General features: G+C 42.3%; 1 protein-coding gene across 2 annotated transcripts in view; it reads left to right on the top strand.

Moving 5' to 3' along the window:
* Positions 1-15275, top strand: part of CSMD1 (CUB and Sushi multiple domains 1) — a 5442057-nt gene that overhangs the window by 3300540 nt on the left and 2126242 nt on the right. For both annotated transcript variants that reach the window (XM_069606098.1, XM_069606099.1), the window contains exon 20: positions 13726-13941. In XM_069606098.1, the coding sequence (XP_069462199.1) occupies positions 13726-13941 (216 nt within the window). The remainder of the gene's footprint in view (positions 1-13725; positions 13942-15275) is intronic.

Raw genomic sequence — 15275 nt, 5'->3', positions numbered from 1 at the left:
TTTCCGGGTGCATAGTGGCTTCCATAAGAGATAGACCTTTCCTCTCAAAGCAACACGATCATTCCACAATCAGACGCAGCAGCTTATGGCTGCCATGCTGACACTACAACAGAAGTGCAGACACTATAAGCAGAACACATCACGCTTAGACAGGTAGTAGCTTTCAGTGACTCAATGTGATGGATCCCCTAAGAGTTTCTTGATACTTGTACTGTGCAGTCTTTAGCCACTGACAAAGCTAAAGGGAGTTATGTGATATCCAACCTTTCCGCTTTGGCTTGGGCTACTCCATTGGCAACCTCTGGCAGTCACTTGCTTGAAAACTACACTGAATTCATAACACAACTCAGGGGAATGTTTGGTAGGCCCGGTTTAGCTTGCACCACACAAGAAACTATGTTAGACTATCATCAAGGGGATGATGATATCCTGACGTATGTTACTAAATTGAAACATATTGCCACAGAAATCCTATGGCCCGAAGAAGCACAACTCAACTTGTTCAATAGATGCCTGAAAGAGGATCTTAATGACAAACCTGCTAGCGTTACTCGTCCCACCTCCTTATCAGAAATGATAACCCTGGCTTTGCATTTGGACTTTTGTCTCAATGAAAGAAGGCAAGAGAGATGAAAATACAGAAGACATAAAATTCCAGATTTACCAGAACGGAACTCAACGAACCCAGTCAACAATAATGATACCGAGCTGAAGCAAATAGGAGCTGCAAAGGGACCCTTAGATGGTCTATGGATGGTAATATCCCATGAGTTTGAAAGGAGTGTTCTTTCCTAGTTGAAGTGGTGGATGGGATACCTTTTTCACCCACCCCCATAACCAACCATACCGTGGCCTTACAGATGAACATAGCTACCCGTCAAGAATACTTTATGTTTGACTTGATTAATGTGGCACACTATGCAATTAATGTGGCACACTATGCAATTATTTTGGGTTTACCTTGGGTATGCCTACACAACCCATTTAGCAATTGGACTGCCAAAACTGTGTTCCTTGGTTCCAAACACTTTGTATCCCACTGCATACCCTCAAGACTGAAACCTCCTAACTATGTGATGGAGTCCGTGTTTGTTCCCTGAAGTATATTCCTGCACCATACTTGGAATACGCTGATGTCTTTTTTGACAAACTGGAAAAAGAACGCCATCCACATAGAGATATTGATTTCACTATCAACTTGATTGCCGATGTTCAGGTACAATTCGGTAGAGTGTATCCTTTGTCCATACACAAGAAGGAAGCTTTACAACAGGAACTAAAGTCCAATCGTAAGAACGGCTTGATCAGAGAATCCAAGTCCCCTGCAGGGGCTTCCTTGTTCCTCATCCCAAAGAAGGACACCTCCAAGCTCAGAACTCAATCAGGTTACCACAAAGAGATACTCATTGCCCTTGATTTCTGACATTCTAGAGACTTTACAAGAAGATACCATATTCTCTTAACTCAATTTAAGTGGAGCACATGACCTCATACGCATTAGACGCAGTGATGAATGGAAGACAGCCTTCTGCCTGCCTTCCAAAGGTTCATGCGTAAAATATTTTCAGGCCTTCTTCTACACTCCATAGTAGTCTATCTAGATGATATTAAGGTAGATTCTAGGAATTTGGCTGATAATCACAGACATGTTTTGCAGGTGCTTCAGAGGCACAGTGAAGATTGCCTTCTTGTTAAACCTGAGAAGTGTTTATTTGACTAATCCACAATCACCTATCTGGGTTACATATTATCCTTCTCTGGAATCTCAGGGGAAAGGCCATCGCTATTGCATCCCACCCCTGGAGGCGGAGAAGCGAGGGAGGATCAACTGGGGAATGGAAGTGGAGTGCTCTTGGGTGAGACATGGTAGCCACCTTTTTCTGTTAATGACCAACCCATCTCTTCTCCCTTCTTCATGGGCTGTTATAAGCCTGCTTCCCTAAATTCTCCCCATCTGACACTTTACAGTACTGGGGCGAAGAAGAAGCAACTAAGAGCAGTGAAGACCATGCTCTTTCACCATTTTGGTACTGGGATGAAAATATGCCTGCTAAGAGATGTTAGGTACAGGCATGTCCCATTAATTGTGGTGAGGCAGGATTAATTGAATACTCACAGCTTCAGCCTGTCAAGGGGCTACAGGTGTATAATGGAGACCAGCCCAGCAGTATGAGACAAGACAACGGGAAAGCCTATACATGGAACAGAAGCAGGAAGGCTGGCGCACATGTGGCATGGGAGCTGGGACTCCCGGCAGGAAACCAAATGTTACGATGAGAGCCGTGTGGAGAGGCTGCCCCCTTTTATGTTAATTGAAGATGCTCATCCTCCTGTCCTGATACGTGAACACATGGGTATCTGAGGGGAAGGTGCGAGACCCCAGACTTGAGGAGCAGAAGGGTGCCTGATACATACTGCTCTCAAACCTTTGAACTCAGTCAGTGTGTTTCTTTCCATTGAGAAACCCAGTGCACGATCATTATACTGAGCTAAGGGAGAAATACATTGTATCAGAGTGGTTGTGTGTTTGAAGCAACACGTTTTTGAAGGTCTCTGGTTCAACCCATTGTTCAAATTTAAATGCCTACAAATATTTTGTATCGGAGTGGTCGCATGTGGGAGAAAACACTTTTTCGAAATACTCCAACGGTTAAATATTTCTTTTACGTGAATGATGAACATATTATACCCTGGGTTGAACTAAAGGCTTTCTGAATGCAAACAGCGTGCTTTCTGAATAAAGAACTGAATTAAAAGATTAACACACGCATCCCGTGCCTGTTGAAGACCAAAACATACACAAACTATATTCATTGAATATCGAACTGAGGCAAATATTAACAAAGGAAACCCATACCTATTGAAGACAATCTTTGTTTTCTTCAAAACCGAACTTAGTGGAAACCTCATAATAAAGTAGAACTGTTACATACTAAGTTCAGAAATAAAATTGAACTTTAATTTCAAACAATGCCATTAAATGCTGTATGGAAAACATGAATGCAAATTTGTCTACAAGTGAAAACATTTGTGAACTTTGATTACTGAAACAAAGCTGGAAGATTATTTTGACACATTCACAATTTCAACATCTAAAGAGTGACCACAAATTTCAAAGAGATAAAGGATCATTTTGTGTTGGAACTAAGTCTTGGGAAAGGAGCCCTGACACTTGCTGCTGTAATAAAATCTTGGGGAAGACTTGAACTCTTTATTGATGTATGATCAAGGTTCTTTTGGTGCTTGGAACTGTTTTACTTGGAACTTGTGGAAGAAAACCCTAGTGCTAGCTAAACGACTTTATCCTGAACTCAAAAGAGGCAACTTTGCGACTTTTTGTTGGAACTACTTTATACTTGGGGAAGGGAGCTGAAGGGAGCTGAGAGCTGGAAGAGGCTCAGATCCTTATTTTAGACACTGTTTATTTTGGTTGCTGGCACCCCTTCCAATTTGTGTATATTAGTTGTTAGGGCAATATAGGTTTTGAACACAGACATATTCTTCAATTGAACTCTTTGACTCAGACATTCCTTCATTTTTAAATAGGTAGGACAAATCCAACTCAGCAAAGGGCAAGTTAGGCCTTTTTCCATCATGACTTCTAAGTTAATAAAGGTGTTTCATGTAAATATTGAATCTGTTTTCTGTGTCTTGCTTGATGATGACTTCACAGTACCCACTGTGACTCTTCAAGCTGAAGTCCTCTGGATGTGTCAGAGATCCTTACCAGCAGGACACAGAGGCATAAAGGGCACACTTGATTTGGTGACACACCACTTCCAAGATTGATGTCATAGAATACATTGATTCATGTACCATGTGTCTTCAATCACAGTGAAATCCAGGGTACTCCTATGGCAAGATTCACCAGCCTTCATTGCCTGTACAACAGTGACAACACATTTCCATGGACTTTATTGTAGAATTACATCCTTCAAAAGGCTACACAACTATAATGGTTACAGTGGACTCATTCTCCAAATTGGCTCATTTTCCACCTTTGATGAATCTTCCTACTGCTACTGAAATAGCAAGGATTGTCTTACATGACATATTTTGCTTACATGGGTAATTTTGCCTATATGGGTTCTCGGTATGAATCCCACTTCTGGTCTGCCATCTGCATGAGCCTGGATATCCACAGAACTGTCCTCTCTTCTGGCTATCACAATAACAAATGGGCAAAATGAGCAGTTGATTTAGGCACTAGAGCATTACCTTAATTGTTTTTCCTTAGCCACCGGTGTAGATTGGGTTGAACTCCTTCCCACAGCAGAATTTGCTTATAACAACTCGCTCCACCACTATTAAGAACAGCCTGTTTCATTGTACTTACAGATGCCATCCCCAGATATTTCCTACTCATACCTCTACAGATTACAGCATATCATCAGTCAACACACACATTGCCCAGCTTCAAGATAATCATCTCCAAGCCTTGCACTCCCTGTCAGACTCACAAGTGTCTGTAAAGTTAACAGCAGATAAGGGACAAACGCAATCTCCCTTTCATGTTAATGATCTAGTATGGCTGTCCTCTCATTTATAGCAGCCAGGCTATTTCCTTGTAAAATGACACCCAGGTATTTCAAGCAGTTTTGAATTATCATGCAAGTAAATCTTGCTGCCTTCACTCTTCAGCTCCATTCTTCTTGGCCCCATATTTAATCCTGTTTTCAATGTCTCCCAACTTAAGCCTCATCGTTACGATTGATTCCCCAGGCAGCACCCTGTTACTGAGCATACTGAGTATGAGGGTATACTGAGTATGAGGTTGCTCAAATCTGTGATTCTCGGTTCTACCATGACAGGCTTCAATATTTATTCTCCTGGAGAGGCTTTGGCTCTTGTAACTGTTCCTGGGAATCCGGTTGCATGTCCATACACCGTGCTTGCTTCACAGGTTCCACCTGCTTCATCCCTGCAAGCCCGATCCATGTCCCCCGAGGAGGGGCTATACTGTCATGTGCTGCAGTAAGCCCTGGTTCTGCCTGGATAGGTGGTTTCTGTGTCATTGCCTCAAAGACTTCTGTGGGTTATGTGGCCACTCCAATTGGGCTCATGTCAGATGTCTTGTATGTTGCGCGTTGATGTCATTCAAGAAGGCACAGCGCATTGCTGGTGCAGTGCATCCTGCAGTCAATCACCGACATATAATGTGGGTTTGGTGTGTCTCAAAGCTCCAATGCAGTCCATGATTCCTGCTGTCTTGGCATTCCAGATTTCCTCTGTTGTACCTACTTGTTGCCTCCAGGTTTTTCAGGCTCCTTGCTATCCATCCTGCCTTCTCCCTGCCGTTCCCATGTTGTTTGTTCCCTACCTCTTAGCGATTGCCAGACTGCTCCTGTTGCCAGCTACACTCTTCCAGGAGTACCTCAGCTGCTAAAGCACCATCATCTTACTGATCCATCTGCCAACGATTTACTTCCCCACAAAGGTTTTTCCTTAACTTTAACTGTGGAGGACACGTGTTCTCCATTTGCACATTCTGCTAACAAAGTAGCTACCGGAAGAGATAGACCTTTCCTCTTTAAGCAACGTGATCATTCCAAGCAGGTCATTGTTGAAGAATCTTTTCTGTATCTTTATATATTGGATTTTGTCAAAGTTCCAATAAAATCAGTATTAATATAATCAATAACATAGCTTTTCAATTTTCCCCATTTTCATAAAATGATAAACTAGGTTAACATTATTCCCTGCTATATATTCATATATTCAAGCCTGACTAGTGTAAGGAGCGCATGGTGGCAAGAGTAAGACAGACACAAATGACCACAGTTCAATGGTGTTTATTGAAATTTTGTAAGGGTGTAATAAACACCTATCTAAAACTAAATCTACAGATGGGAGCAAGCTTCAACCATCAAATAATAATAATACAGTCCTAGTGGACTCTTGTCAACTTAAAAGGGCCCATACTAAAAAAAAATATATTGCCAATCATCATCACTAAGTTACAAAATAATATGGGGTAATGTTCATGAAAAAGAAAGAAGTGTTCACAAAATAATATGTCATGGTGCCCAGGCCATTGGCCTCCCTTCCACTTGTTTTCAGCACGGGACAAGTCAGGTCACTGGAGCAAAGCACACACACTGGCTTCTGTGGCACAAGGATACAATTCCATTTACCCTATTCAGGACATTCTTTGTCCAAGTCTCTTTACCTCTCACAAGTCTCTTGATGCAGAGGGCCGGCTGTACTAGAAACAACACATACATGTTCTCTTCAGTATTTAACTAGAGTGTTCACCTTTGATCCCCCTCTGGGCTCAGATCCTTTTCATAAGCAACATTAAAAGTTCAATGTTGGAATCCCCTCCGCCGGGCTCAGATCCTTTTCATTAACCAGGTTCAATTTGTCTCCCTCAGCTGGGTTCGGGCACATTTGGATTTACTTTAAACTATCAAAGACTTTCGAATGTGCACAGGGTTTAGCTTCTCCCGTTGCATGACCACTTCGATCTCAATATTTCTCTCCCACTCAGCATCAGTTGGATACCTGACAGATACTTTCAAATTAGCACCCATGTGTTGCCAGACCACTCTGTCTACAGTATCTTTCCTTGGTTTCCCAAAATCAGTTACACAGTTCAACTGTTTCTTTTAGCTTTCAACTGCATTTGTGTCACTTATCCTAAATGATTCACACTCTGTTCACTGTATACAATGTTGCTGCTTGCAACCTTGGTTCAAAACACAAGCTAGTTTGCTATCAGTCTCTCTGACTCACCGACTGTGCTTTCTTTTTAGATGAAGCTTTGTTGTAGGAGCCAATGACAGTACCACAGCGGAAATTGCTCCTCCCCACCTTAGTTATCGATGCGGGAGAGCCCCAGATATCTCCGACACACTGTGCAGGTTTGATCAGTCTTAGTTCTTGGTCTTCGGTTTCTTACTTTCCAAGGTTCATGAAGGTATCTGTCTCCACAGGTCAAGGGTACTTCCCTCCTTGCAACCCCCTCTAGTCTCGCCATCTTTTTCCTTGTATTAAACTGCCATCTTGGAACTGCTTTTTCCTCGTGTGTTTTGCCTCGCTCAGAGTCTGCTTTTGTGCTCTGCCTTTTATCTGAGTGGAAAAGTTTGATGGAAGTCAGGTCTGTGTAATGATCCATAATTGCCTGACCTTTCCTGACCAGGGTGTTGGAGCATGCCAGGTATACAGCTCTGGTGCTAGTCCATAATTGCTCATGGTGCACCGTCCGTGAGAAAGTGTTTGTGTCGGAAAAAGGGGAGAAGCAGAGCCTGAGTTGTGGGGGGAAGTGCATATGGAGACAGGAAGAGAGGGGAAGGATGCGCAAGGCCAGGAGAAGCGGACCTGATGTAGGGGGTAACCGAATAGAGATGGCCAGAAGGGGATGGACACACAATGTCGGGGAGTTGCCTGGAGTACAGCAATGCTACTCTCCCTCCGTGCACCTTCTTACCTTATGGACGAGGATAGACAGAGTGTCGTCCAAGCTCACAATCTCTGCCACGGTCTTGTCCTGCAAAGTCTTTGCCGAAGAGGGTCCGATCCTCGGTTCTTAAAGGCTTGGGAGTGTGGAAGTTGCATTGCGTGCTATGTGTCATCGGGCAGCGTCTCCTGCATACTAGCATCGCACAACACTATAGCTTTGTCCTGCGAGAGCTTTCACTTTGTATGTATGTTAATGTAAATTCCATTATACTGGTTGCAGGGTCTCAAGTAATTCTAGTGTAGGCAGAGGTGCTCCTGTAAATTATGATTTCTTGAAAGAGCCCTATTCTGCATTTACTCAATGTGAATTAGATATGAGCTGCTGTATTGGTTGTGATTTCTAATTTAAGCTGCTTTGTTGATCATGCTGCTTTGTATGATTGAATCTGGGACACAGAGAACGTTATATTTGTAATGCATCCTTTTTGGGGCAAGGTTGTGCAATGTCTGCACTAGCTCTGTGATCACATGTCTTCACATTGTGTCACTCTATTCCTGCCAATTCATAACCTTATTAAGTTGTATTTGAGCTGTTTTGCCTAAAAATGTAGTTTATTATAATTTACTGGGAAATTGCTTGTGAGAACTTGACATGCCTATGTCATCTTGGCTAATCAATGCATAGTGTCTTGTCTCTCACCTCTGGGGCTTTGTATCTTTTTAAGTTGCATTTGTATGACTCACTACTGCAAGCTAAACTCCTGGGAAAGCTTCCACTCCCCTTGCATCAACCTATCAGTGCACAGCATTCCACCTCTGGCTGTGTGAATTGTTGCTTTCTTGGAATGCACTGTCTACTATTCTGCTCTAAGAGGAAGTCTGTGTGCTTTAAGAAAAGCTAGCTATATTATGGCCCATGGGTGCTGCATTTAGCTAATGTTCTGCAGTGGCTATTATTTATTCATTAATATAAGAACTTTGACTATATGTTTTCTTAACTGCCACAAACTGAAGTTGGGTCAAGCTAAGTGGTATAATATGTATCTATGTGTGTGTGTTTGTGTCTTTCTATGAGGACTTGTCTGATGTTTTGTGCTGATGGGTGGGGAACGGTTCTTGTGCTTCAATAGAGGCTGACTAAATCTGGAATTCTCAGACTAAATCTGGAATTGGCATGTAAAGTGTTTAGCTAATGTTAAATGGTGGCAATCATCTATTTATCACTATAAACACCTCTTCTATATTGATGCAAACTGCTGCTGGTCTGGGTTAAATGTACATGTGTGCATTCCTATAAAAGGTACATTATAGCCTAACTAAAATGTATCTGCCAGGCCTTGTTCAGTCTGCATGCAAGAAAAAACCAAAAACAAGGGGGAGGTCACATGGATAAGTACTATAATTATTTAGGTACTCATATCATAGAATGGATGTGGAGAAAACGAAAAAGGTTCAGTCAGGTAATCAATTATAACTTCATATTTTAATATTCATCAAAAACATTATACAAACACATAATACATTTGTATAATATCGACCTTTAAAAATCATTTGCTTAAACATTCGTGCAGTACATTTATATCACTGAATTTCATTAAGTGATGAAACTGCTATTGCAACAAGTACTGCAGGCAATAAAAGTGCCAACTGCCAAAGTGCTATATGCCATTTCACTAAATGGGGCTGCTTGCTTCTTTGCTATGTATTCTTTCTCATATTGGCTTTCTCAGTTTATATGTTCATGCAGGCTTGGATTGCTGAATAAAGGTATTCATATTTTCATACTGCTCTACAATACACTGAGAACCACACATGCATTAAAAAAGTCAAGCAGATAGGTGATTCTGTATTAGATATACATGCATTTGGTAGGGAAAGAATCATATTTGTAATGTGCAGGGGAGGGTAAAGGCCAAAGCACTGAACTCCCCCTGCAGATGAGCTTGACACAGCACTAAGAAACAATTGTGCATTTAGTAAGGGATGATAAGGCCAATGCTCTGAGAACCACACTGGAAACATTATGCATAGCTGAAATCCATGGCAGTGTTTGGCACATTTATGTGGTGAAGACGGCCACCAGAGGAGAAGGCCAACGTACTAAAAACTACACATGTATTTAGTAAGCAGAAGAGATTCTGAATACACTGAAAACCTCATATGCATTTAGTCGGTCAAGCAGGTGGCCAGCAATATTAGGCACGTGCACATGTTGTATCTAACTCATTGAAACCCTGACATGCATTTTTGAATATGCTTACTGTAGGACAGAGGTGAACAAAATTAGCATGTAAGAATTTGCTGCAGGACACATATATTGCTTATGATTTGGGAGCGGCTCATGGAGGAAGGTTTCTGTATGGCTTTTTTCAAATGTGCAAGCAGTGGTCGTATTTGCTGGAGAAGACCAGACAGCTTGTGAATCATTGCACTGCACACACTGATAAAACAGTAGCCTCGGATCTCTTCCTCTGGAAAGGATAGGAGGATCTCTCTGAACTTGTCCTAATCCCTTGTCCCGTCACCACCAACAATGTAGGTTGATGTTGGAGCATTTGCTTTTCCATGGCATCCACCACTGCCACATGATCCAGCGCTCCACAAAGGACAGATGTCACAAAATATAGGCAGTGTGTGTCTGTATTCCTCGTTGTTCTGCTTCTCCTCTCCTATCCTCCCTTATCCCAGTGCCACAATACTCTGAACTTTACCAGCATGAGGCTGCAAAACTCATGGTGGCAATGCAGCCAAGCAGTGGATGCTGGTCATGCTGTGCTGTGCCTGATTCGTAGTGGTGGGATGATATTTGGGCAAGCCCAGAGTCGAGAGGGAAGAGGTTTGTGTACTACTGCATGACCATTGGTAAACTGAGTTGTATTTGACATACTTATCCCCCCTATCAGTACTGTAGGTGGGTGCTGCAGTATTGGGTTCTGCGGCACCTCTGATGTGTGCTCACTCTACACATAATGTTGCCAAAACCTACAGTGCTTGCTCGTTGATGAGATGCCCAAGGTGCTCTTCTGTGGATGACCACAATTAACAGTATTCTGGCAGGGGTTGTTATACATGCCTCCCGTTTGAGGGGCAGTAGTCCTACACAAATGGCAAGATAGGTGGTTTCATGACAAGAGATACATTCTGACCCATGTTCACCTTTGAAGGAAAAGCCCCAGACTGGTTTGCCAACCCTGCATTGCAGGTAGTGAGTGTGGCAGAAGCCTCACCCTCCTCCTCCTGAGCCATCTGCACAGGGCCATCTGAGGTTGCCCTGACTGGTGTTCCTCTGTCCCCTGCAGCACCACTATCCCATGCTCTCCCCATCCTCCGATTGAACCTCTCTGGCTTAGTTTCTTTGCTGCTGCTGCTGGCATACTACCTTCTTACCAACTGCAAGGTTCTTGTAATGTTCCAAGTTCTGAAAGAACTGCCAAAGTGATCCTGTAGCTACCACAAGATCCTCCTGATGAGCATCCAAATCTTCCCCATGCATCTCCTCAGATTCTTTAAACACTGATTATGGTCCCTGGTCTCCTGGCTTACAGATGCCCTCCCCACCCCCCTCTCCTCCTTATGGTACCATTGCCCATCCTTGAGCTCTGTCTGCCTCTCCTTAAGCTCTATCTGCAATGTCTCATTCCCCATCCCTCCCATAACGAACACCTTTCCTCACGCTCCATCTCATCCTCAAGCTCGACCTTTGGCTCGGAGATTGAGGAGTGGTTTAGTTGTCCATACCCCTGTCAATCCCTGCAGAATAAAGAACATATTTCCTATGTTGTCAATGTACAAACCAAGTGACAAAGACAAAGTGATGGATCGATACAATACACATACAATGAGAAAGTATTCTCAGAATAGACAAACGTTAAGGCATGCCACAGACACATTAATACAGGAGAGTGTCGACAAAGGAAAGGTTTTGGAAAATATTTGTGTTTTTATAAAAACATGTTTGAGTGACCCAAACAAAAAAAGGAGATATGGAGAGTATTTTTTGTACAATAAGAAAGCAAAGAACAGAGAAACGTGTAAGACAAACATTTATTTCTATTTTCTGTTACAATTTGTATGTAAGTGAGTAATGGTAAAACGTAAAAGGGGTCTAAGAAACATACACATATATAGACAATTGAATAAAACAGAGTTCAAGAAGCACTAAAACACCACTAAGTTCAGATAGAGATACACACCACAAACAACTAACAACCCCTTCAAACCACTCGTATACCTGCCTAAATAACTCCAAAACTTCTCCAAAATTACCAATTTATTTTCCTGTCCTGCAAAATCCTATCTATATTTCCAAACCAAACTCAAAACATGTATCGACCCCAACCTATTTGAGGACCTAAACACGTTTTCAGATGGATTGAGACCAGTAATTGACTGGTCGAATATGCAACATCCAAGTGTAGGGCCTTTCAGTTGGATCTCAGGACTCGAGCCCTGCCCTGCGTCCCAAGACAAGATTCAAGCATTGGAAAATCCTTTGGAATTCCACGGGTGGGTTGAAACCACCCACGAGTGCTTGACCTTTCCACATGGCATGTTTAGGTAAGATTGATCAACTCTAAACTTTCCTACAGTTTTTCCCATATTGTGAAAAAATATCAAATTTGAGTTTTGATTATACATTATAAGAACCTTAAAGCATAGCATGGAGCCATATGTTTTCACATGGTGAGTGCTGATGTAGTTGCACACATTGAGAATAGGGCAGATGGCAACACTGGATAAAATGTGTGGACATTTCTCTACTGTGTTGTTTTCAAGGTTGCATTTTCTCTGTTGCCTTTACCCGACTACTTTATGCTAGACAGTAACCTCATTATGTTTACATTTCTAGGGATTAAAATACAGTGACAACTACATTTAATCGCGTAAAGCAAACCGTCATGGCTTTGTAAAAAATGCATGCCTTGGTCATTAGAACGTGAGCATTTGTGTGAAGAATAAGAAATCATCAGTGGTGTCATAGTAGTCAGAACTGGTCTTCCTCCGTTTTCATAGCGGTCTTCCTGTAAAGATGCAATACCGTTTCCATATCATGACTACTTCCTAGAAAAGAATAATGTGTTTTAAGGCAACCTTGTTTAGCATAAAGCGTTTCATGCTGTAATTTTTTTAAAAAAGTCGTACTGTTTGATTTGCATATTTCCTGCTTTGGTAAATTTGCCTTCTCAATATTTGTCCTTTGCAGGGTCAAATCCCATGTAGCCTCTGCTGCACCTTTCCTGTCTGAAACCCATGCTTTTTCTGTATTTATGAGCAAAAAACAAACATGTTATCCCTTTCCATTTGCCTAATCAACATTTTGATGGGCCAATTTAAGAACGTGACGTTACCAAAGGTAGAATTCAGAAGGCAGATTTTCAGGTTACTGTGTTATTATTTTAAAATTAAGTACAACGAAGCTTCATTACTATTAAACACTATTGGCCAGTAAACGTCTTGCCACCAGACAAAGGTGTATGTGCTCCTAATTGAAATGTGTTTTTAAGGAAGAAAATGTCGAGCTTGTCAGATAGCACAGCGAGTAGAGCGCTCACCTTGACATCCGTGCAGATCCTGCTGATGTAAGGTTCAAATCCCGGCAGGGCCAAACTCAGTTTTTCATCCTTTCGAGGTCGATAAATGAGTAATAGCGCTCAGATACCTGAGGGTTTGTAGCGCTATATAAAAATGCACAAACATGATCTTCATCTGCTCTACCCTGGTATATTAATGTAATACTAGTTAATGTAGCAGCTAGATACTTGAATCACAGTAATGCAAATGGACACACTCAATGCACCGTGTAGAGATGGGTTTCAATTCATTACATTAGTGCCTTAAACCTTTGAGCGACATTTCAAATAAGTTGTGATATATTCATAAAGTAACTTCCCAAACGCCTATTTGAATGATAGGGTAACATTGTGGACTTGTATATGTTGTCTCTGATATGTCAAGTTGATTGTGCGCCCTGATGCCTGCTGTCTTTCAGCGCGCTGTAAACAGACACATAATAAATAAATAAACGTGCCTTATCGGTGTGTCAATAAAGAGTTAACAAATGCATAGACAGGACACTTTAATTACGTCATTCTATCATATATATTGTTCTTTCATTTCTCAACTTTCCTCAAGATACTATTTATTTAGTGTTTGCTTTTCGTGCTTTCTCACTGCCTTTGTGTGTCTTCTGTGTGAATCTAGGACTGAATTACGGGACAGCACTATATATGCAATAGTTCACACCGACTATTCTGTGCATGAACGTTAGAAGCTCTCAGAAGACGCTTGGTTTCTAACTTGATTCCTTCTATCTTTTCCCCCAAGGAGTACAGCTGGCGTTTCACACTTTTCACCTCGAGAGTTCTCATGACTATTTGCTCATCACAGAAGATGGCAGCTTCACCGAGCCAGTGGCGCGGCTCACTGGCTCAGTGCTGCCCCCGGCCATTAAGGCAGGTCTTTTTGGAAACTTCAGCGCCCAGCTTCGATTTATATCAGACTTTTCCATCTCATACGAAGGATTCAACATAACGTTTTCAGGTAAATATGTGATTGAGGGAACACATGTTTCATGCAATGCAATACACTGCAATGAATTGCTGTACAGGATACCCGTGTAGCTTGGATCTATGGTTCCGAACAGGAGCTGTTCTTCAAAGGATGGCTGCTAGGTGGCACTGTGATATGTCTGCCTTGTTAAATGAAGTTGCCTATTCTACCCTAGATACTATTTAAGGCACTTCAAATGAATTTTCCTCTGTGGATTTAAAAGTGATATTTCTGGTGATCAGCTGTCTCTTAAAGATACATGTTCATTTTATTATGTTAATATTTTTTATATGTTTAAATTGTTCACACATGGGCAGACTGCATAGACAGGAAACCCCAAAAAGATGGAAATTCCTATGTGAATGTGTAACAACTGTATTTGTTTTTTCGTAGCTCTGAAAAATCAGACACAACTGATGACTACATTTGGCTAGAAATTGAGCTTCATTACGAGGTCCGCGGTAACCCGCCAGTGCCACTGGCAGTATGCCGTCAACCCCAAAACACTGAATCCACCACTTGACTTCCCAGTGCCACCGGAACATTACAAGTCCCGCCAGAGTGGGAAGTCAGGCAGCAGATTTGGTAACTCTACACTCCCATGGAGTCCCTAGGACTCCATAGGAGTGGGGACACGGAAGCACCAGCACCGTTGCTAATGTTGGCAGTGCTTCTGTGACATATCTGCCTACCGGGGCCGATGCGCAAGGCAGGGTTAGACCTGTTGGGCGCTATGGCCCCTGCAGGCAGACTCGTAGTGTGGCTCTCCAGCAACAAGGGTGCAGGTAAGCTTGAAGGCACCCTTGTTTCCGGACCACCACACTCGGAATGAGGCCCATTATGTTGATATTACTAATTATTAGTATTCTACATTGTTACCAACTAAAAGACTCACTGTTTTACGTATAGTGATTTATTTGACAAGAACTGCAATATATCTCTACTGTGACCCTGCTATAGGGCTCCAACCCCTGTTCTTGGAGCAAGGGGACTTTGTCTTCAGACATCAGAACCACAATGATTTATGCTAAAAGAAGGGCAGCTTACAGGAAGAAAGATAAAGGCAGAGAGAAAAATGATGGTGTCCCCTTCCACCAGCTGTAATGAGCTAACTCTGTCTACACTAACCCCGCCCCTTCCCCTCTCAGTAGGATGAAATGTCTTTTAGGTGCGCTGCACTCTGGTGTGAGGCTAAGCCTTTTGTGAATGGGTGTGCCCTTTGATTCCTGTTCCCTGGACAGATTCCTGTGGAGTTGTTGTCACTCTTTCTGGGTGTTACCTGCCCTCACAAAGGAACAAAGAGAGACAACCCCTGAGGCTAGAGT

Source organism: Ambystoma mexicanum, chromosome 4p (genome assembly GCF_040938575.1).
Source record: "Ambystoma mexicanum isolate Mex_15411 chromosome 4p, UKY_AmexF1_1, whole genome shotgun sequence".
NCBI lineage: Eukaryota > Metazoa > Chordata > Amphibia > Caudata > Ambystomatidae > Ambystoma > Ambystoma mexicanum.
Note: the sequence above shows the minus strand (reverse complement) of the source record. Positions and strands in the feature narration are given on the sequence as shown.